General features: G+C 42.4%; 1 protein-coding gene across 2 annotated transcripts in view; it reads right to left on the minus strand.

Annotated features, from left to right (window-relative positions):
• Positions 1–9,204, minus strand: part of CBFA2T2 (CBFA2/RUNX1 partner transcriptional co-repressor 2) — a 145,639-nt gene extending 136,435 nt beyond the window's left edge. For both annotated transcript variants that reach the window (XM_041732927.1, XM_041732926.1), the window contains exon 1: positions 9,038–9,204. In XM_041732927.1, coding sequence (XP_041588861.1) covers positions 9,038–9,071 — 34 coding nt within the window. In that variant the 5' untranslated portion in view covers positions 9,072–9,204. The remainder of the gene's footprint in view (positions 1–9,037) is intronic.
• Between the last annotated feature and the right edge of the window lie 15,708 nt (positions 9,205–24,912).

Raw genomic sequence — 24,912 nt, forward strand, 5'->3', positions numbered from 1 at the left:
GTTTGTGTTTTTCTAAAGCACCTTATAGTATCACGTAACATACTTAAGAAGAGGTTAAGAGTATAGATAAAACCACTTAGCCAGAGAGGCACCTGGCTAGGTGGGGTGATCCTGGAGTTTTCAGGGATCAAGTCCCACATCCAGCTCCCTGAGGAGAGCCTGCTTCTCCCTCTCCCTTTGCCTATGTCTCTGCCTCTCTCTGTGTCTCTCATGAATAAATAAATAAAATCTTAAAAAACAAAACAAAACAAAAAAAACAAAGAAACAAAAACCACTTCTCCAGACCAACCTACCAAGGGAAAACTAAGGTGAAGCATACAAAAACTGGAGCTGCTGACCCTAAGCAGCTGGAGAATGAATGCTGGAGAAACTAAAACCAACATCACCTCTTCCCCTACCTCCTTACCACTTAGAACTTCCTTCTCCTAAACCACCCCTACCTTTACTCTCAGTCATAAAGAGGACTTGCTTTATGCCTACCTTTACTCCCTTCAAGGTTGGCTCCAATTCCCTAGAGGGAAATAAACTCAAAGATATAATCACTTCCTCAATATTAAGGACCAAAAAGCCTTGCCACATTTTTGGTGAAGAAAAATGTCACTAGTATTTTAGATTTTATAGAGAGGAGAGGCACAGAGCAGGTGGTGGTAAGAAGAGTGTAAAAACTAGCTTTAAAAAATACATAGGAGGGATCCCTGGGTGGCGCAGTGGTTTGGCGCCTGCCTTTGGCCCAGGGCACGATCCTGGAGACCCAGGATCGAATCCCACGTCGGGCTCCCGGTGCATGGGGCCTGCTTCTCCCTCTGCCTATGTCTCTGCCTCTCTCGCTCTCTCTCTGTGTGACTATCATAAATAAATAAAAATTGAAAAAAAAAAAAAGCTAAAAAAAAAAAATACATAGGAGAGGATCCCTGGGTGGCGCAACGGTTTAGCACCTGCCTTTGTCCCAGGGTGTGATCCTGGAGACCTGGGATTGAATCCCAAGTCGGACTCCGGGTGCATGGAGCCTGCTTCTCCCTCTGTTTCTCCCTCTGCCTATGTCTCTGCCTCTCTCTCTCTCTCTCTCTGTGACTATCATAAATAAATAAAAATTAAAAAAAAAAGAAAAGATAACTCTAAGTCATTTCAGGGCAGAAAGTTATCTGCTATATTTAAAAATAAATAAATAAATAAAAAAACAAAAAATAAATAAAAAATAAATAAATAAAAATAAAAAATACATAGGAATTACAGAAAACTATATTATAGTTCTAGGGATATAAGGTAAAAGTGAATAAATCTGTGCCGTCCAATGTCTGTTCTCATGTGTCTTTGAAAAATTAAAAGCAGGCATGAACTCTGCATGGAGATGGCTAAGTTAACAAAGGAATAAGGTAAACATTTGTAAGAGAGGAAAAGGTCAAAGTAGTGTGTCAAGGGAGCTGTGCTATGCCTGGTATTAACATTGCAGTTGAGCTGCTGGGGAGGTCAGATTACATATTTGTCACCATCAGCTAATTTAATTGAAAGGTCTAGCCAACTCCAAAGGTATAAATCCAGACAAAAGGATACATAGCTCTGGGTTATTCTAAATTTTACTTTGATTTCTGCATTTAATTATGGTAATACAAAATAGAAGAGTAGAACCAAATCTTAAAGAGCCACATTCAAAACTAAAGGTTCACTGTGTAAGTCCATATACTATGTTGGATGATCCATATTTGACAGCTCCTCATGGGGCCATGCAAAATTAATATGGACATTTTTGGGGCTTTTGATGTTCACAGCCGTCATCTGTTTTCACTGCTAAGATCAGGAAACATATGGGATAAATTGGTAAAGGATGCTGAGAATTCCTGTTGCCTTTTTTAAAAAATTCATCTCTAAGGCTAATTCAGGATACCTCAGAACAATATCAAGACCACCTAATATAGTAGTGTTCTCTAGATGATATTCCAATTCCTAGGACTTTTTTTTAATAAGAGAAGACGCTAGGGCAAAAAGTTGCTGAAGAAAGATGACAGGAAATCATGTATCTTCAGGGAATAGGGGGATCCAAGGAATACATGTCTAAAAACCTCCAGTCAGTAAAAAGGAACAGGGGGTTAGTAAAAAACAGTGGGTTTTAGACTCAAGTCTCAATGTAAAATGAGTGAACTCAACACGAGAATTGAACTAAGTTTGAATAGTGCATCTGCTACTGATTTAACTGTGTGACCTTGGGCAATTTATGTAAGTTCTCTGAGCCTTACTTCCTCATCTGTAAAACAGAGATGCTAACTCCCTCCTGAGGTTGTTCCAAGAATTACATTAGATAACATATATGAAAAACACCATTCAGAAAACCTAGCAAAGACCCTCTTTTTAAAGAATTTGACTGGACTTAAAAGTCCAGCTCACTTGACATATCTGCAATGGACTCATTTCACAAGTTTAATTTATGGTACCCCAGCCTCTATAATTTCAGATAGCCTCAAGGCTTTCAAGGAGCTAGAGACAGAAACCAGAGATGAAGGCAAAAAGCTACTTAACCAGCCATAATAAAACCCAGAGACAGGACCTGTCACTTGTACATATACTAGTTCATATTGCACATGGGGCCAGTCAGTACAGGGATAATAATAAGGCCTCTCTTCTTGCTAATCTTACCAAAGCAAAAACAATAACCAGGGAGATACTGTCCCTCATTAAGCCTTCAAGCTTTCACAAATTTGAAGTAAATCTTTATAATTCAGTGACTGTTTCTTTACTATTAGGTTCAAAACTATACATTAAGGAATGAGGATAAAACTAGCAAGTGAGAAATCTTTTTTCCACAGCTCTTTCCTCTCATTTTTTTCTTTATCCTGGAAGAGGTATGAACTTAGTGAATTAACTTATCTTGATCCTAGTGCTGCGTTCAATTCTTGTATACTATCTTTTAAATGACCTTTTTGGGGACACCTGGGTAACTGGGCGATTGAGCGGCTGCCTTTGGCTCAGGGCATGATCCTGGGATCCTGGATGGAGTCCTACATGGAGCTCCCATGGGGTTCCCAGTGGGGAGCCTGCTTTTCTCTCTGCCTGTGTCTCTGCTTCTCTGTCTCATGAATAAATAAATATATCTTTCAAAAAATTTTTTTAATTACTCTACCAAAATAAATTAACTAAAAAAAATAAAAATAAATTAACGAATTAATTAATTAATCTCTACACCCAACGTGGGACTCCAGCCTACAACTCTGAGATCAAGAATCGCATGCTCCACTAACCAAGCCAGCCAGGTGCCCCAGTCAACACACTTTTTTTATTTTATTTTATTTTATTTTAAGATTTTATTTATTTATTCATGAAAGACAGAGAGAGAGAGAGAGGCAGAGACACAGGCAGAGGGAGAAGCAGGCTCCATGCAGGAAGCCTGACATGGGACTCGACCCCGGGGTCTCCAGGATCATGCTCTGGGCTGAAGGCAGCATGCCACCCAGGCTGTCCCAGTCAACACATTTTAAATAAGAGCTATCATAATGTTAAGAGCTCAAGCTCTGCTGTCCGAAAGATCTAGATTTTTAATCTAGGCTTGGTCATTTATTAGTTCTATAACTTCTGAGTCAATCACCTAATTTGTAAAATCAGGATACACACCCACCTAAAAGACTGGAGGATTAAAAGGCAAAAGGTAAGTGCATGATATCTGTCCCAAAATAAACATTCAGGGGATCCCTGGATGGCTCAGCAGTTTAGCCCCACCTTTGGCCCAGGGCATGATCCTGGAGACCCATGATTGAGTCCCACATCAGGCTCCCTGCATGGGGCCTGCTTCTCCCTCTGCCTGTGTCTCTGCCTCTCTCTCTCTCTCTGTGTCTCTCATGAATAAAATAAAATCTTTAAAATAAAAAAATAAGCATTCATTATTAGTTATTATCATTATTAGGCAAGAATTATCATTTATAGATTAAACGAAGTCTCAGAACTTGAAAAACTACCCAGAACTGGGGCTCCAACCCAAATTTGCCTGCAAATTCTTTTTCCATTATGATCAACAACCTGTCTTATGTATCTCTGCCTTTTTGAATAGGCTCCTAATTGCAATTTAACTGGTCTTAATTGTGTGGTCATAGATTATGATGCTTCTAACTTTTGTGGGTTTTTTTTTTTTTCCTCATGCAACAGTTTGGAGGAAAATGACTAAATGCATCAGTGTGGCATAATAGATAAGGACCACAGGAGAGGATAAGATGCTCTCACTGTCAGTGTGCTTAACTGGGGTAGCCTTCCACCTTTCCATCTGATTTGTTGTTTTTAAAAATCTGCTTACAAGGGATGCCTGTGTGGCTCAGTTGGTTTAGCATCTGCCTTTGGCTCAGGTCCTGAGCTCAGAGCCATGCCTCAGGCTCCCTGTTCAGTGGGGGGGGGTGGTCTGCTTCTCCCTCTCCTGCCACTCCCCCTGCTTGTACTGGGGCACACATGCAGGCATACTCTCCTCTCAAATAATAAATAAAAATCTTTAATAAATAAAGAAGGAAAATAAAATAAAATCTGCTTACAAGGGAGTGGCTAGCCAGCTCAGTTGGAAGTGGAAGTCATGAGTTTGAGGCCCATGTTGGGTGTAGAAGTTAAATATATAACTTTAGGGAACCCTGGGTGGCGCAGCGGTTTGGCGCCTGCCTTTGGCCCAGGGCGCGATCCTGGAGACCCGGGATCGAATCCCACGTCGGGCTCCCGGTGCATGGAGCCTGCTTCTCCCTCTGCCTGTGTCTCTGCCTCTCTCTCTCTGTGTGTGTGTGTGACTATCATAAATAAATAAAAAAAAAAATTTATATAACTTTATTATTTTTTTAAGATTTTATTTATTTATTCATGAGAGACGGGGGGGGGGGGGGGGCAGAGGCACAGGCAGAGGGAAAAGCAAGTACCAAGCAGGGAGCCTGACATGGGATTCGATCCCAGGTCCCCAGGATCATACCCTGGGCTGCAGGCGGCGCTAAACCACTGCGCCACTGGGGCTGCCCATAAATAAACTTTAAAATCTGTTTATAAATTGGGCTCAGACAAGTATCTTTGTTTGAAGAATGTACAGGATGAGTGAGCTCTGAGTGAAAGTTTGAGATGTTAGGCTATTAACAAAGTATACAAGCTTCAATCATAGTCATGGTACCAGCAAGAAAGATAGCATACTCCAGAGTAAGGATAATTCAAGGAGGGTTTTTTTTTTCAAGGAGGGTTTAAAAACAGGATTATAAAGGTAGATAATCACAAGGGATAGTTGTAGTATCCTGAGACTTGAGAGAACACTACTAAGCCAGAGGAACAAAGCAAATAAAAAAAACTTTCCAAATCCAGAAGGAGTAAGTCGTCCTAGAGTGGATCTCCTTTAGAGGAATAGCAATCTTCATTCAAAGTACACAACCATAAATAAATAAATAAATAAATAAATAAATAAATAAATAAATAGAAAAGAAAAGAAAAGAAAAGAAAAGAAAAGAAAAGAAAAGAAAAGAAAAGAAAAGAACACAAGGAGCTAGAGACAACACCCATAGGAAGGGATCAGGGAAATGAAAATTCCCTAACCTCAGACAGGAAGGAAGCTCTTGATATAGTTCCTATAGGTAAGTTGGCCTCTCAGAGCAGAAAACAGGCAACAAATGGAGAGAAGAGGGACACCTGAGTGGCTCAGCAGTTGAAGGCCTGCCTTTGGCTCAAGGTGTGATCCTGGATTCCCAGGTTCCCACATCAGGCTCCTTGCATGGAGCCTGCTTCTCTGTCTCTGCCTTTCTCTCTCTCATGAATAAATAAAATCTTAAAAAAAAAAAAAAATGGAGAGAAGACCAAATGGAAGGTACCTAATTCAATCTCCAGGAAGTCTTTCTGGTATACTTTCACATCTCTTCTTTTATGTTATTGGTCAAATGCCAGATAAGGAAAGTGTTACTGAACATGACAATTCTCACCCCTTTTAAATAGTAATGCACAGGGCCTATCTACCATATTTGTTTTGTTTTGTTTTGTTTTTCTACCATATTTGTAATCAAGTTGTCACTAGTAAGTATGGTCATTTACCATTTTATTTGTAACTGTTAGAATTTCTTGAAGGCCCAATGACTTCAATACCTTTCTCCATGCTTATGGACTTTCCACTTACCTTGTTAGGCAAAGCAAGATCACAAAAATGCAGATACTAAAACTCTTAAGGAACTTACATTTAGGAGTTTATATTCTTAGATAACTAAGAAGGCAGAATGAGGTAAGTGTCATCAGAGAGAAAAGAGCTGTGGTGCTGTGAAAAGTTCTGGAATAGGCTTCCTTGCCATCTGGCCCCTACCAGTAACAACTCCAGCCAGAACTCACTGTTATCCTATTAACAAGGTATGCAAGCTTTAATGGGGTTCCGTGCCAGTCCAGATCTGGAGAACTACTCACTAAACCCTCAAAAGAATCCAAGTATTCGGTCAATATCAAAAGAGGTCTACCTCTCCTCCTCCTGGAAAAAACCCCTCTCCTTAGGCCTGGTTCAAATGTCACCTCCTCACCTTACTTGGAACCTTAAAGAACAATTAGTTATTCCTACCATGTATTCCCAAAAGACTTTGTTTCGAGCACTTAAAGAACTTTATCCACAAAGAGGTGCCAAGGCCCCTACTAGGCTGTGAAATCCTAAGTCTTACTCATACCCTCTGCCATAAATGGCATCCAAAATAGTGGGTCAAGCACAGTGTAAGTACTCTACATATATTACCGTATAATTACCATATATATTATCAATCATCACAAAACTGCAAATGAAGCAGAAACTCTCATCAACTCAATTTTAAGAGATGAGGAAAATCAAGTGCACGGAAAGGTTAAATAATGTACCCAAAGTCTCAAAGCTAATAGGATTGGACCCTAAGATTTCAACCTAGGCACAACTCCAGAAGTGAATCTCAACAGACCTCAGGGGTTGAGAAGGTCCCACTCCAAGACCAATGGTCCCCATCCTCAAGATGCATAGTTATCATTCACACCAGGGTGTAAAAAGATGATACTGGAACTTCTACTTATATTTGTTTTAGCTCATCCTCTGCAAAATGTCTATTTTTGCACGTGTTATAAAATGTACATAAAATAGACTACAGTTAGCACTGTAATTGTAACTTAAAACATTCACATGTGTTCATACTCAACCCTATCTACTGATAGAACAGTAAAAACATTTGAAGCCAATGCTCTAGACTACTTCCCCCAAGGACTCTGAGCTCCTTCATTCTCTGCCCAGCACTTCAGTTAAACACATTAGCCAATCAAGACTATAGGTAAGCTCTTAGAGGCAAGTGCCTGCTTTATTCATCTTTGTAAGCTCTCCATTAGTACAGGCCCTAGTGCTTAGCAGATGGTCAATGCTGAATCCAACTGTATCATGGAAACCTCACTGAAAAAATCCTCGATATTTTAATGCAATTTATTATATGCTTCCAGATTAAAAGAAAAAGTGTATTAAGCATGCTAAGAATGTAAACTAGAATTCTATTAGGAACACTAAAATCAATCAGTCAATCTTTGTTACATAATAGAGCCAAAAATTGTACTTGAGGGTATATTTTAAACCGAAAATTGCATAAGGCAGATATGGACATAAAAAATTTAAGTTCATAAAGCCCTTTCACTTTATGAGATGGTGCATCTTAGACCCTAAAGGGTCACCTCTGCCTCTCTTTCATTTTAAGTTTCGAGAGGAAAGGATCAAACTATCAAAAGCAGCAACTGCAGGCCTGACTATGAAGAGGCATTGCTGGATGTACCTACTTTGCATTTCTGTAATCCAACTTTTAATGAGTATCAAAGAGAGGAGGCATAAAGCCTCCCTTTTATATGAAAGACTGAAGGCTCTTGAGGCTAGATCACAGGGTTCCCTCCGTTCCTCAATTTCATCTGCTGCAAAATAGGCATATTCAAATACTTAACTCTTATTTATACTACCACCAGGATTAAATGAAGAGAAAACAGGCAAAATGGACTTACCTGTTTCCTCTTTTGCCTTGTCTTCCCTCTCCCCAAATCAAACTCAAAAGACTATGTTTGGTATATCCAGTTTTTTGCTATATTCCCAGGGCCGAGAATGGTACTTTTTACTTAATGATTTAATAAATATTACACGAATAGAATGCAAAACGCCCGATCAAAAAATGCTATCACTGCTATTGTAACCAGAAACAATTAAAATTTTATTGTTATTAAGAGATACCACCCCTCCCCCCCCCCCCCAGGATCTCAAAATTTCTAGGAGGAACACTAGACAAATGCTGGAATGGAGAAATGGAAGTAAGAAAAACAAGTGGATCATTATAAAGCAGGACCAACCTAAGACAAAATCTTAAAACATCTGTTTAACAGCCAGAGCGCAATTTCGGGCTTTTCCGAGAGAGGTTCACCCTGGATAAGGTTTATCAGCGATTACAATAATAACAGTTTTCACCCTTGTGTATGTCCCAGCCTGGGCCAAGCGTTCTACTGGCCCCACAAAAGCCAAGAACCCTGGCGTGGGTTGTAGGGGTGGAAATACTCTTCACACCCCCATTCTGCAGAAGAAAGAACTGAGGCTCAGAAAGACCCAAGGTCACATCCCCTCAGCGGGGGAGCCAAGACGTGAACCCAGGCAGTCTGATCCCTGAGCCCGCACTCAACAGGCCCCCTCGGAGGCCATCCTCGCCTCCTCCACCATCCGCCACACACCCCTTGAAATTGGGCGTGTGTAATACTTCCCCAGAGTCGGACTTAGTGGCCCCAGCGCCGGGAGAACAAAACAATCCTTGTCCGCCGGTAAGTCGGACAGACTCCGGCAGGGCCTGGGCTCCGAGGCCGCGGTCCCCACAGCTTAGCTCACATCGCGAGCCCCGAGCCCTCGGAGAGACGCAGAGAGCGCCCGGACGGCCTCGCGCACCCGGGAAGGCCCGGCCCGCCGCGTGACCTTGGATCCGCCGCCCTGCCTCGAGCCTCAGTTTCCCCAACCCCGCCTCGCGCCGGGGGCCTCTCGGGAGCTCGCGCTTGTGGAGCAGAAGGCCCCTCACACGCCCCCCTCAGCCTCCCGCCTTCCCGCCCTGCTTACGCTGGAAGGCGGCCGCTCCAGGGACGCCCACCATCGCCAAGCGCCTCCACCGCGCGGCTCCCGCTTCCACCCGCGGCCCGGGTTCCTCACGGGCGCCGCCGCGGGACCTGAAGCCGCGACGCTCGCCAGCCACAGCACAGGCGCCGCCGCCGCCGCCGTTAGGCCGCGCGCCGCCCCGCCCCCCGGCTGGCTCCGCCCCGCCCGCCGGGCACGCCCCCGCCGCGCGCCCTCGCCCGCCGGACCAACGCACGCGGAAGCCCGGCCCCAAGGCCCCTCCAGCTAAGCCCCGCCTCCTGACCCGCCCCGCCCCTTCCGCGCGAACCTGAGGCCCTATCCCAGAGCATCCAGCTTCTCAGGCCCGCCCCTCCTGTGTCATGCGCGCCCGTCACGCGCCGGGCCCACTCGTCTGGCTCTGGGCTTCCGGCTGTGGCCTGGGCAGGGGCCGGGCCCTGAGGCGGAGGCGGGGCCCTAGGAGGCGGGGCTCAGGGGGGAGGGGACCGCGCGGCACCTGAGTTCTCCAGGTTAAGGCCTGGTCGCCCAGAGCAGGTTGTTGGGTAAGTCACTTCCACCTTCTTGGCCAACCGTATTCCAAATGTTTAAAAATGTCGTCATCGGGATCCCTGGGTGGCGCAGCGGTTTGGCGCCTGCTTCTGGCCCAGGGCGCGATCCTGGAGTGCCCGGATCGAGTCCCTCGTCGGGCCCCCGGCTTGGAGCCTGCTTCTCCCTCTGCCTGTGTCTCTGTATCGATCATAAAATAAATAAATAAGTCGTTAAAAAATAAAATAAAATGTCGTCATCATATTAATAACCATTAGCTATCATGTCTATTACTGAGCTCTTTATCATCTTCAGGCGCTATTACCATACACTCTTCCAGTTAATCCTCACAGTGAGGGAGAGAGGGTATTATTTTCCCTTTGCTATACATGCAGAAGGGCCTTTCCCACCAACCAACTTGTCTCCTCCTTACTGTTAGCGTAAAGCAGAGATGGGATTGGAACCCAGAAACTTCGGACTACTCTGAACTAATTCTGCCTCCCCAAAACTCAAAAACAGGAATTAAAATTAAAACGAGATTAAAAATTACAAACTCCAGGACATCTCGATGGTTCAGTCAGGAGAGGATGTGACCCTTGATCTCAGGGTGATGAGTCCAAGCCCCACATTGTGCATGGAAACTATTTTATAGATAAATAAATAAATAATTTTTAAAATGCCAAACTCCTCTATGTACTAAGACGGCATAGGGCAGCCCTGGTGGCTCAGCGGTTTAGCGCTGCCTTCAGCCCAGGGTGTGATCCTAGAGACCAGGGATCCAGTCCCACATCAGGCTCCCTGCATGGAGTGGAGCCTGCTTCTCCCTCTGCCTGTGTCTCTGCCTCTCTCTCTTTCTCTGTGTCTCTCAAGAATAAATAAATAAAATCTTTTAAAAAAAATGAATTACTGTACTAAGACGGCATAAACAAAATTCTATTAAATTTCCTTTCTCAAAAAAAAATTCCTTTCTCAAAAAAAATTAAAATTAAATTAAATAAATAAATAAAATAAATAAATTTCCTTTCTCTGGGACGCCTGGGTGGCTCAGCGGTTGAGCGTCTGCATTCCTCCCAGGGCATAATCCTGGAGTCCAGGGATCCCCACATTGGGAGCCTGCTTCTTTCTCTGCCTGTGTCTCTGCCTCTGTCTCTGTGTGTCTGTCATGAATAAATAAATTAAATCTTTTTTAAAAATAACAAATTTGCTTTCTTTTATAAGCAAAAGATGAGGATAAAATATTTGCAACAAATCCAACAAAGGATCAATATTCAAAATAAATTTAAAAACTCTTGTAAACCAATAAAAGAAAGGTAATTTAATACAAAATGGATGGGGAAAAAAAAATGGATGGGGACACCTAGCTGGCTCAGCCAATAAAGCATGCAACTCTTGATCTTGAGGTCCTGAATTTGAGCTCTCACCTTGGGTGCATACTTAAAAAGAAAAATGAGGATGCCTCAGTGGCTCAGCGGTTGAGCTTCTGCCTTTAGCTCAGGGTGTGATCCTGGATTCCCGGGATCGAGTCCCACATCAGGCTCTGAGGGGAGCCTGCTTCTCCCTCTGCCTATGTCTCTGCCTCTCTTTGTGTCTCTCATGAATAAATAAATTAAATCTAAAAAAAAAAAAAAAAAAAAGGACAAAGGTGATAAATAGACAATACACAGGGGATCCCTGGGTGGCTCAGCCCTTTGGCGCCTGTCTTCGGCCCAGGACATAGTCCTGGAGTCCAAGATCAAGTCCCACATGGGGCTTCCTGCATGGAGCCTGCTCCTCCCTCTGCCTGTGTCTCTGTCTCTCTCTCTCTCTGTGTCTCTCATGAATAAATAAATAAAATCTTTTAAAAAGCAAAATAGACAATACACAGAAAAGAAAATCTGTATGGCTAATAAACATTAAAATAGATGCTTGACCTCTCTCATAATCAGGAAAACAAGCAATGAGTTGCCACATTTCATGCATTAGATTGGAAATTCCACTTGTGGGTCTCTATCCCAAAGAAATATTTGCTCATGTATACAAAAAGATGCATAGGAAGGAAATATACATCAAAATCATAAAAGAACAAACATCAAAATTGGCTTGAATGCCCTACATGGATGACTAGTAAAATAAACTGTAGAAAATAATATGCAACATTTGAAAAGTAGGTAGATCTACCTACCAAAGTATTTTGGTAATAAGAAAAGGTTGCCAATACATATTGAAAACTGGAAAAGCAAATTGGAGTTCCATGAAGCTATTCTTTTGCTTTACTTCCAAGTTTTGGATAATTGGATAATTTTTCAACACCTACATACTATGTACACTCTAAAATAGTGTTAAATCCAAGAGCCCACACACCAGAGCCAGCCGGGCTAGATATACATCATGGCTTCACATTTACTAACTATATAGCCTCAGACAAGTCATTTCATCTCTCTGAGCCTTAGCAAATGGCTCATGATAGGACCTAGCACACAGGATTGTTGCATAAAAAACACAATACAGGGGATCCCTGAATGGCTCACAGGTTTAGTGCCTGCCTTGACTCCAGGGCATGATCCTGGAGTCCCTGGACCAAATCCCACATCAGGCTCCCTGCATCTATGCCCTGCTTCTTCCTCTGCTTGTGTCTCTGCCTCTGTCTCTCTGTCTCTCGTGAAAAAATAAATAAAATATTTTAAAAAAATAATAATTAAATAAATAACACAATACCTGCTACATTTTCTTTAAAAAGATTTATTTATTAAAGAAAGGGCACATGCACCCTCCAGCATGGTGGGGGTGGGGAAGAGGGCAGAGGAGGAGGGGAAAGAATCTCCAGCAGACTCCCTGCTGAGTGCTAAGCCCAATGCTGGGTTTGATCTCAGGACCTGGGGATCTTGACCTGAGACAAAACCAAGAATCAGATGTTCAATCAACTGAGTCATCCAGGCACCCTCCTGCTACATTTTTTAATTGTTGCAATTATTGTATATGCACTTCCTTTTTTTTTTTTTTTTTTTTTGAAGATTTTATTTCTTTATTCATGAGAGACAGAGAGAGAGAGAGGCAGAGGGAGAAGCAGACTCCATGCAGGGAGCCCAATGTGGGACTCGATCCCAGGTCTCCAGGATCCGGCCCTGGGCTGAAGGCGGTGCTAAACTGCCAAGCCACCTGGGTTGCCCTTTTTCTTTTTTTTCTAATTTCTATTCCTATTCACTATCCCCCCTAGCCTCTACCCTTCCAGCCTGGAAGTTGCTAAAACATAGTAGGTGCTCAAAAAAATTCCATTTTGTGGTGCCTGACTCAGTAGAGCATATGACTTTTTTTTTTTTTTTAAGATTTTATTTATTCATTCATGAGAGAGATGGAGAGAGAGGTAGAGACACAGGCAGAGGAAAAAACAGGCTCTCTGCAGGAGACCAATGCAGGACTTGATCCCTGACCCCAGGATCAGGCCTCAGGCCAAAGACAGAGGCTCAACCGCTGAGCCACCCAGGTGTCCCAAAGCATATGACTCTTAATCATAGGGTCCTGAGTTCAAGCCCCATATTGTGTGTGTGGAGTCTACTTAAATTTTTTTTTTTAATTTTTTAAGATTTTACTTATTCATGAGAGACACACAGAGAGAGGCAGAGACATAGGCAGAAACAGGATCGCTGCAGGGAGTTCCATGCAGGACTCAATCTCAGCACCCCAGGATCAGGACCTAAGTCAAAGGCAGATACTCAACCACTGAGCCACCCAGGCTCCCTTCCATTACCATTTGAATCCTGTTGCTTTGCCTTCTTTTAGCACTTGGCTATCTGGGATACAATAACTGCAACATTTTATTTTTAAGGTTTTATTTATTTATTGGAGCTTATGAGAGAGGGAGAGAGAGAGAGAAGGAGCTGAGGAGCAGAGGCAGAGGGAAAGGGAGAAGCAGACTTCCTGCTGAGCTGAGAGCAGGGATGTGGGGCTGGATCACAGGACCCCGGTATCAGGACCTGAGCCAAAGGCAGACACTTAACCAACTGAACCACTTAGGCACACCAGCTGCAACATTTTAAATATTTTTGTGATATAGACATTTAAGAAATGCTTGCTGAGGAACACTTGGCCGACTTAGAGAGCATGTGACTCTTGATCTTGAAGTCGAGTTCAAGCCTCATGTTGAACATAGAGATTTCTTAAAAATAAATTCTTGGGACACCTGGGTGGCTCAGTTGGTTAAGCATCTGCCTTTGGCTCAAGTCATGATCCCAGGGTCTTAGGGATGAATCCCACGTTGGGCTCCCTGTCAGCAGAGAGCCTGCTTCTCTCTTTCTGCCTCTGCACCTCTGCTTCTTCTTCTCTCTCTCTCTCTCTCTCTCTCATGCACCATAATAAATAAATAAAATCTTTAAAAAATTAAAATGTTGGGACCCCTGGGTAGCTCAGTGGTTGAGCATCTGCCTTTGGCTCAGGGCGTGATCCCAGAGTACCTGGATAGAGTCCCACATGGAGCTCTCTGCATGAAGCCTGCTTTTCCCTCTGCGTGTGTCTCTCTACCTTCTCTCTGTGTCTCTCATGAATAACTAAATAAAATCCTAAAATAAATAAATAAGAAAAATAAAATATTTTTTTAAAAAGAGATTATCTTTCTCTCTTCTTCTGCCCTTCCTCCTGCTCTAGCATGCTTGGTCGTTTGCTGTAAGATAAATAAATAAGATCTTTAAAAATAAAAAATAAACTTTAAAAGAATAATAATAATAAATTAAAAACCTTAAAAAAGGGCAGCCCAGGTGGTTCAGTGATTTAGCACCGCCTTCAGCCCAGGGCGTGGTCCTGGAGGCCCCCCCCCATTGAGTGTGTCGTCGTCCCCCCCCCCCCCCCCGCCCCCCCCCCCCGCCCCCTCAGGCTCCCTGCATGGAGCCTGCTTCTCCCTCTGCCGGTGTCTCTGCCTCTCTCTCTCATGAATAAATAAAATCTTAAAAAAAAACACAAAAAACTAAAAAAAGAGAAAGAAAGAAATACTTGCTGAATTAAGTCTAGAAGGAAGCAGGGAAGAAAGCCCAAGAACATGTACTGTAAATTGGTTGCCCAGTCAGAGGCTGCACAAAAATGTTTAGCCACCATGTTCAGCCCAACAAGGACGAATTCATTCATCAAATATTCAAAGAGAAACTAGCCCCTAACTCAGTGGTTCTCAAAATCATTTGAAGCAAGAAACTGACTTAGAAACATACTCACAGACCCTGCTTATCAGGAAGATCCCAGACCTGGACCGTAAGTGGGCTGTCCTCTGGAGGTGGAGGAAAAGAAAAATGCTTTCTACTTCTTCCTGAAGACTCACTTACTGTGCCTTGCCTAGTCAGACCTGGCTTACTGCTGTGGCTGCATCTCCACCACCCTCATGCTGGCCACACAAGCGTCTTGAGTCCCAATGTATACCAGAGCTCTGGCCTCAACTCTGGGAACCATGGTCCTCCTTCCAGCACCCCACCACCCCCACTTCACTCCTATATACTCTTTAGGTATCAGCTTATCTGGTACTTCCTCGGGGAAGCCCTCTTCCACCCTCCAGACTTGTCAGAACTCCTTACATCCACTCCTATAATGCCATGCATCTCTTCTCGTGGCACACGACCTACTTGTCATTTGGCATTTATTTTCCCCATTTCTGGATTACCATCTGTCTTTCTCTGTAGGCCACGAGCTCCATAAAAGCTTTCTAGTTTTCACCATTGTATCTCCAGTGCCTGGGACAGAGTTGGTATTCCATAAATATCTGTTAAATAAATAAGGGAAATATTAAAGGAGGGGTAGACTAAAGGGGCTATAGGAGTGCAAATAATAGTCTTTCTAGTCTCCCCTTTGGCCCTTCCCATCACATACCTTTGGGGGTCATAGAAGTATATTTAGGAAAGAAGAGGATTGGGATGCCTGGCTGGCTCAGTGGTTGAGCATCTGCCTTTGGCTCAGGGTGTGATCCTGGAGTCCCTGGATCAAGTCCCACATCAAGCTCTCTGAGGGGAGCCTGCTTCTCCCTCTGCCTATGTCTCTGCCTTTTTCTCTGTGTCTCTCATGAATAAATAAATAAAATATTTTTTAAAAAAAAGAAATAAAATCTTAAAAACAAAACAAAATACAACATTGTTCCAGTCTGCAGGCAGTATCATGTGGACATTCTTATTCCTGGAACCTGTGAATATGTTACCTTACAAAGCAAAAGGGACTTCACAAATGTGATTGAGTTAAGGACCCTGAGATGGGAAAATTATCCTGGATTACCCAGGTAGGTCCAGTATAATCACAAGAACCTTTAAAAGAATCAGAGAGGGACTCCTGTGTGGCTCAGTCAGTTAGGTAACTCTTGATTTCAGCTCAGGTCATAGTCTTAAGGTCATAGAATCCAGCCAAGCCCTGTTGGCTCCATGCTCAGTGCAGAATCTGCTGGTCTATCTCCACTCTCCTCCTCTCCACACTCACACTCTCTTTTGCTCCCTCTCAAATAAATAAATAAATCTTTAAACAAAAACTTACGGGATACAGCCCAAGCTATGTTTAGAGGGAAATTTATTTTTTTTAAAGACTTTATTTATATATACATGAGTGATACACAGAAAGAAAGGCAGGCTCCCTGCACGGAGTCTGATACTAGACTAGATCCCAGGACCCCAGGATCATGACCTGAGCCAAAGGCAGACACTCCACCACTGAGCCACCAAGGTGCCCCTGGAGAGAGATTTATAACATTATGTGCTTATATTACACAAGAGGAAAGGTCTCAAATCAATGGTCTAACCTTCTGTTTTAGAAAACTAGAAGAGGAAAGCAAATTAAACTCAAGGCAACCTGGCAATAAGAAATAATAATGAGGGCAGCCTGGGTGGCTCAGCGGTTTACTGCCGCCTTCAGCCCAGGGCCTGATCCTGCAGACCTAGGATCGAGTCCCACGTTGGGCTCCCTGCATAGAGCGTGTTTATCCTTTTGCCTGTGTCTGTGCCTCTCATTCTCTCTCTCTCTCTCTCTCTCTCTCTCTCTCTGTGTGTCTCTCATGAATAAATAAAATATTTTAAAAAATGAAAAGCAAAAGTTTCTAGTTCTTTGAAAAGATTGACAAAATTGCTAAGCCTTCAACAAGACTAACAATAAGGGAGTCTGCCGTGGAAACAAGATGACAAAGGGGACAGTCATCATTTGGAAAGTGTCACAATAAGACCACATATTGTGCTGCCATGTGACTCTCAGGCCTACCACCTTCAGAAGTCCACCTGTGGCAAATGTGGCTACTCTGCCAAAGGAAAGAGAAAGTATAACTGGAGTGCCAAGGCTAAAAGACGAAATACCATTGGGACCGTTTGAATGAGGCACCTAAAAATTGTCTACTGTAGATTTAGGCATGGATTCCATGAAGGAACAACACCTAAGCCCAAGAGGGCAGCTGTTGATCATCTTAAGGATTTCAATGATTATTCACAATAAACGTTCTGGTTTAAAAAAAAAAAAAAAAAAGACTAACAATAAAAAGAGAGAACACAATATATAGATATTAAGAATGAAAAAGGGAAGGGCACCTGGGTGGCTCAGTTGGACAAGCATCTGCCTTTGGCTCAGGTCATGATCCCAGGGTCCTGGGATGGAGCCTTCCAGAGGGCTCCCTGCTCAGCAGGAAATCTACTTCTCCCTCTCCCTGCTGCTCCTTCTCTCTCTCTCAAATAGATAAAATCTTTTTTTTTTTTTTTAATTTTTTATTTATTTATGATAGTCACAGAGAGAGAGAGAGAGAGAGGCAGAGACACAGGCAGAGGGAGAAGCAGGCTCCATGCACCGGGAGCCCGATGTGGGATTCGATCCCGGGTCTCTAGGATCGCGCTCTGGGCCAAAGGCAGGCGCCAAACCGCTGCGCCACCCAGGGATCCCTCAAATAGATAAAATCTTAAAAAAAGAAAGAAAGAAACAAAGAAAGAAACAAAGAAAAAACAATGAAAGAGGGACTATTACTATAGATTTTATCAATAGTGAAAGGGTAGTAACAATTTTATGCCTATAAATTTGATAACTCAGATAAGATTCACCAATTTTTTTTTTAAGATTTTATTTATTTATTCATGAGAGAGACACACACACACACAGAGGCAGAAACCTAGGCAGAGAGAGAAGCAGACTTCCCTCAGGGAGCCTGATGTGGGACTCAATCCTGGGACTCCAGGATCACACCCTGAGCCGAAAGCGAAGCTTAACCACTGAGCCACCGGAGCGTCCCAAGATTCACCAATTTCTTAAAACACACAATCTATTGAAACTCACTCAAAATGTTGATATTCTAAGGGGTGCCCAGGTAGCTCAGTCTGTTAAATTTCAACGCTTGATTTTGGCTCAGGTCATGGTCTCATGAGATGGAGCCCTGTGACGGGCTCCTCGCTCAGCTCATCAGGAAGTCTTCTGGAGATTCTGTCTCTCCCTCTCTTTCTGTCTCCCCACTCCCACTCTCTTTCTTTCTCTCAAATAAAGAAGTCTTTAAGAAAAAAAAAAAAACTCTTTTAGCCAAGAAAACCTCAGAGCCAAACAGCTTCACTAGCTAATTCTACCAAATATTTAAGAAGAAATAGTATCAATTTTACACAGTCTTTTTCAGAAAATTAAAGAGGAAACATTTCCAACTCATTTTATGAAGCCAAGATTACCCTGATAGCAACACCACACTAAGATATTACCAGAAAAGAAAACTAGAGACCAATATGTCTCATGAAGACATAAACAAGCAAAAATCTTAAAGAAAATATTAACAAATTGAATTTGAAAATAAATTTGATAGTGCACCATGGTCAAATTGGAATTATCGTGGGAATGCAAGGCTGATTTAAAAACTTATGTTTGTTTGTTTTCAATTTTAAATGTAAAATTTATTTTATTTTAAATAAATTTTTATTTATTTATGATAGTCACACACAGAGAAAGAGAGAGGCAGAGACACAGGCATAGGGAGGAGCAGGCTCCATGCATCCGGAGCCTGACGTGGGATTCGATCCGAGGTCTTCAGGATCTCGCCCTGGGCCAAAGGCAGGCGCCAAACCGCTGCGCCACCCAGGGATCCCTAAATTTTATTTTTTTAAAATTATTTTTATTTTTTTTTAAAGATTTTATTTATTTATTCATGAGAGACGGAGAGAGAGAGAGAGAGAGGCAGAGACACAGGCAGAGGGAGAAGCAGGTTCCATGCAGGAAGCTTGACATGGGACTCGATCCCGGGACTCCAGGACCACGCCCTAGGCTGAAGGCGGCGCTAAACCGCTGAGCCACCCGGGCTGCCCTTTTTGTTTATTGTTTTAAAGATTTGTTTATTTATTCATGAGAGAGAGAGAGAGAGAGGCAGAGACATAGGGAGTGGGAGAACAGTCTCCTCACAAGGAGCCTGATGCGGGACTCGGTCCCGGATCCTGGGATCATGCCTGAGCTGAAGGCAGACAGGCAGACACTCAACTGCTGAGCCACCCAGGTGTCCCAAATATTTTGTTTTTAAGTAAAAATAAAATACACCCAACATGGGGCATGAATTTAATGAATTTATAACTCTGAGATCAAGAGTTGCATGCTCTACTGACTGAACCAGCCAGGTACCCCTAAAAACATATTTACACAAAAATCTGTACTGACTTTTATAGCAGTCTTCTTCAAAATTACCAAAAAACTGTCAATAATCTAAATGTCCCTCAACTAGTGAATGGATAACAAACTGTGGTATATTCATCATACAAATGAACACTAGTGATAGAAAGGAACAAAATTTTTAAAAAAGATTTATTGATTTATTTAAGAGAGAGAGATTGCACAAGCATGTGAGTGAGCAGGGGGTGAAGGAGAGAAGCAGACTTCCTGCTAAGCCCGGCCTTAGGCTCCATTCTCATGACCCTGAGATCATAACTGAAACCGAAATCAAGGGTTGGACACCTAACCAACCGAGCCACCCAGGCTCCCCCAAAGGGAGAAATTTCTGATACTCATAATAATATGGATGAATTTCAAAGAAGCCAGACTTGAGGCAGCTAGTTGGCTCAGTTGGAAGATCATGTGACTGTTGATCTTGGGGTTGTGAGTTTGAGCCTCATATTGTGTGTTGAGATTACTCAAAAAAATAAGATAAATAAATAAGATAAAATAAAACAAAGAAGACAGACTCAAAAGTTTACATATTCTATGATTTCACTCATGGGATGTAAAGATTCATTCATTTATTTCAAAGGGGAGAGAGAGAGAGAGTGCCAGAGAGCAGGGGAGGGGCAGAGGCAGAGAGAAAGAATCTCAAGCAGACTGCCAGCCAAGTACCCCATACGTATTTTTTTTTTAAAGATTTTATTTATTTATTTATTTGAGAGAGAGTGTGAGTGAGGAAAGAGGCAGAGGGGGAGGGAGAGAATTTCAAGCAGACTGCAGCCTCACATGGGGCTCTACCTCAGGACACCTGAGGACATGACCTGAGTTGAAATCAAGAGTCAGACACTTAGGGCAGCCCCAGGTGGCTCAGCGGTTTAGTGCCTGCCTTTGGCCCAGGGTGTGGTCCTGGAGTTCCAGGACCAAGTCCCGCATTGGGTTCCCTGCATGGAGCCTGCTTCTCTCTCTGCCTGTGCCTCTGCCTCTCTCTCTCTGTCTCTCATGAATACATAAATAAAAATCTTTTAAAAAAATAAAAAATTTAAAAATATTAAAAAAAAAAAAAAGTCAGACACTTAATCAACTGAGCCAGACAGGCACCCCATGGGATTTTTTTTAAAGGGAAAATATAGGAACAGAAAATGGATCTGTGTCATCAGTTACTTATGGTAGGGGTAAAGTATGACTATAAAAGAGTACAGGGAAACCCTGGGACTGATGGAAATGTTCTATATCTGTTTATAATGATGGTTATATGATTGTATGCATTTGTCAAAACTCAAAGAACTGAACATTTTAACAAGTTCCAAGTTTGGGAACCCTGAGTGACTCAGTGGTTTAGTACCTGCCTTTGGCCCAGGGCGTGATCCTGGATACCCAGGATTGAGTCCCACATCGGGCTCCCTGCATGGAGCCTGCTTCTCCCTCTGCCTGTGTTTCTGCCTCTCTATGTGTGTGTGTGTGTCTCTCATGAATAAATAAAATCCTAAAAAAAAAAAAAAAAAAAAGTGAAAAATTGGTGCCTGGCTAATGTAGTCAGTAGAGTATACAACTCTTCATCTCTGAGTCAAAAGTTTGAACCCCATGTTAAGCAAAGAGCTTGTTTTAAAAAATATATAAAAATCTTTAAAAATAAGTAAATTTTTTTAAAAATTGAAAAATTGAAGTATAATGAATATATATGGCAAATATGCATGAATTTCATACATACGGTTCAATTAATTGTTTCAGGTTAATGCCTATAACTACTACTTATATCATTTTCCACCACCCTAAAAGGCTTTCTAGTATCACTTTCCTGTCAATATCCCACCCAAAGATTGCCCACTACTATACTGACTTCTATTACTATAGCTATGTGATTGGTTTTTGTTAAAGTTTTTTCTTTTTTTTTTTTTTTTTTTAAATTTTATTTATTTATGAGAGGCACACAGTGAGAGAGAGAGAAGCAGAGACATAGGCAGAGGGAGAAGCAGGCTCCATGCACCGGGAGCCCGACGTGGGATTCGATCCCGGGTCTCCAGGATCGCGCCCCGGGCCAAAGGCAGGCGCCAAACCGCTGCGCCACCCAGGGATCCCTGATTGGTTTTTGTTTAACAGTTTTATTGACATATGACTCATATACTACACATTTGCCCATTTAAAGTGTATAATTTGGAGGCAGCCCGGGTGGCTCAGTGGTTTAGCACCGCCTTCAGCCTAGGGCCTGATCCTGGAGACCTGGGATCAAGTCCCACGTCAGGCTCCCTGCATGGAGCCTGCTTCTCCCTCTGCCTGTGCCTCTGCCTCTTTCTCTCTCTGTGTGTGTCTCTTGTGAATAAATAAATATAATCTTAAAAAAAAAATAAATAAAGTGTATAATTTGGTAGTTTTTATCATAGTCACAATGTTGTGCAACCAGCACCAGAATCTAACTTTAGAACATTTTTATTACCCCAAAAAGAAACCCCATGCTCATTAGGAGGTCACTCCCCATCCTACTTTCCCCTGCTTTTATAATTGTTTTTTAAGTGTATTTATTTATTAATTTTTAGTAATCTCTGCAGCCATTATAGGGCTCAAACCCACAACCCCAAGAGTCCTACTCTACCTATTGAACCAGACTGGCATAAACATGCTCACACAAATGCACATACACACTCATGTACACACACACCAATTGCTTTTTTAAATGATTTTTTAAAAGATTTTATTTATTAATTCATGAGAGACGCAGAGAGAGGCAGAGACACAAACAGAGAGAGTAGTAGGCTTCCTGCAGCGAACCCCATGCAGGACTCCATCCTGGGATTCCAGGATCACACCCTTAGCCAAAGGCTGACACTCAACCATTGAGCCACCCAGGCATCCCTAGATGATTTTTTAAAAGATTTTATTTATTTATTCCTGAGAGACATGGAGAGGAGGCAGAGACACAGGCAGAGGGAGATGCAGGCTCCCCAAGGGGAGCCTGATGTGGAACTCAATCCCAGGACCCTGGGATCACAACCTGAGCCAAAGGCAGATGCTCAATCCCTGAGCCACCCAGGAATCCCACTGAAATTGCTTTTTTAAAACTTAAAAAAGGGGATCCCTGGATGGCTCAGCGGTTTAGTGACTGCCTTTGGCGCAGGGCATGATCTGGGAGTCCTGGGATGGAGTCCACGTCAGGCTCCTGCCTGGAGCCTGTTTCTCCCTCTGCCTGTGTCTCTGCCTCTCTCTCAGTCTCTCTCTCTCTCTCTCTCTGTGTGTGTGTGTGTGTGTGTCTCATGAATGAATGAATGAATGAATGAATAAATAAATAAATATATAAATAATCTAAAACAAACAAACAACTTTGTTGAGGGATGCCTGACTGGTTCAGTCCATAGAGCATGTGACTCATGATCCTTCAGAGTCATGAATTCAGACCCGGGTTGGTTGTAGGACTTACTTAAAAAAAGAAAAAGAAACTAAAAACTTTATTGAGGTGTACCACTTAACGTATAATGAACCACATCAATTTAAACGGCTCAATTTGATAAATTTTGACAGTTGTATATACCTGTAAAATCACCACCACTATCAAGATAAAGAACATTTCCACCCCTATAAGATTCTTCATGTTCCTTTGTAATCATCCTTCTACCTGCATCTGAACCCAGGTAACCACTGATTGATCAATCTTCCTTCCTTCCTTTCTTTTTAAGATTTTATTTGTTTATTTTAGAAAGAGAGAAAACATGGGGGAAGGGGCAGGGGACAGAGAGAAAGAATTTCAAGAAGACTCCATACCGAGCCAGGAGCCTGATTCAGGGCTTGATCTCACAACCCTGAGATCATGACCTGAGTGGAAATCAAGAGTTGGGACATTAACCAACTAAGCCACCCAGGCAATCCTACTTTCCATCACTATGCATTGGTTTGCATTTTCTAGAATTGCATGTGAATACATATAGCATGTACTCTCTTTTCTGGCTTCTTTCATCTGGCACAATGATTTTGCGATTCATCTGTGTTATATCCATCAGTAGTTTACCTTCCTTTTTATTGGCAGGTAGTATTCCATTTCTTGGATATACCACATTCTACTGTTTTTTAAAATAAAACTTTTTGCTGAAGACCAGGCAGGCCTGGCTTCACACCTATAGCTTTCTCAAGTTCTGTTTGGTTTCTGATATAGAGAAAATAAATTGGTCTCCATAGGTTCATTACCTTTTCTATTTCTTCATCATTCTTAAGAAATGGTAGGATGTGTGTTGTATGTGTATTGAAGGTGGCGAAGAGAGGCCCTCTGGAAACAGAGTCACAGCACATCAGCCTGTGGTTGATTGGTTTCCTAAGGCCTAAGGGCTCAGGGACACTAACGTTTAAGAGGCAGAGTCAGGACTGGGTGCCTTATAAATTGAATTTATAAGGCGCCTTTGCAACAGCTCCATTTTCCAGCCAAAGGAGCTGAGACTCAGAGAGGTTAAGAGACTTACCAAAAAATAATTTGTCTGAGTCAGAAGCTTAGTCTGAGGTGACAAAATTGAATTCTGACATTCCTGGGGCACCTTAGCCCGCTCATTCGGTAAAGCATGTGAGTCTTGATCTCTGGGTTATGAGTTTAAGCCCCAGTTAGGTGTAGAGATTAGTTTAAATAATAATTAATTAATTAATTAATTAATTAAAATATAAAAAAGAATTCTGACATTCTCTCACAACTTTTTAAAGGAATTATAGACTTGATAGACCTGAGGAAATTGTTCGTGGCCCTGGCTGTTTCTTGTCCAAACCAAGTGATTGTTTTTCTTTAACTAGTGACTAAGAGGATAAAGATGGGTGGCAGGGAGAAGTGCATGCTGCCTGCCATCTGCACTGGCCATGCCCCTTCTGCTAATGTATGATAAACACAAGGTCTGGCCAGATGACAGGCAGTGAAGGGAAGCGATTTAAAGATATATGATCCTTGTTGGATAAACAGGAGCCTGAAATGTCCCTGGCACTTGAGAAAGCCTCTCTGTGCACTGGAGAACTATTTGGCATGGCCAGGACTTTTCTAGTAAGCAAGACTTTTTCCTCCATAGAAGGCTGAAGAGTCCAAGAGCCCCCAGAGGGAAATGCAAACAAGCTGAGTTATATTAAACTTCAGTATTATTTAGGATCATGAGAGGAATGTGAGAATACTCATGGTGAGGAGTTTGTGTGCTCTATGACAAGATTAGAAAGAAAATGAAAATCACACTTAGTCCTTAACACTGAGAAATAAATGCTCTCACTATTTTCCTCAATAGCCTCAATTTCTTTCTCTTCATGAGTATTTGTTCCTAATTGAGATCATGCTCTTAATGCATTTCTGCATCCTGCCTCCCCCCCTTTTTTTTTTGCCATTAAATGCTGTGTATAACAGCATTTCTCTGTGTCATAAAAATTACTCATCAACGTCACTTCAGTGGATGGTCACATAATAGTCTACTTTTTGGTAGAATCTGATACATGTAATCATTAGGGCTGCTGCTTTTTTATTTTTTTTCTATCATAAATAATGCCTTATTGAACATCACTGTGCATCAGTCTTTCCTATTTTCTGATTCTAAAAACAGATTTTTTTCCAGAATGGAATTATTGGATCAAAGAATAACAACATTTATAGTTTTACCCAATCTGATTTCCATCAATAGTGGTTGTGCATGCTCTTCTCACAACACCCTAACAATGGCTATTAAAATCACTGTATAACACTCCTGCATTTATAGATGAAAATGTGATCTACTGCTACTGGCTGGTATTGCCCCCTGATGGGTCAGTAAATTCATGAGACT

Source organism: Vulpes lagopus, chromosome 18 (assembly GCF_018345385.1).
Source record: "Vulpes lagopus strain Blue_001 chromosome 18, ASM1834538v1, whole genome shotgun sequence".
Classification (NCBI taxonomy): domain Eukaryota; kingdom Metazoa; phylum Chordata; class Mammalia; order Carnivora; family Canidae; genus Vulpes; species Vulpes lagopus.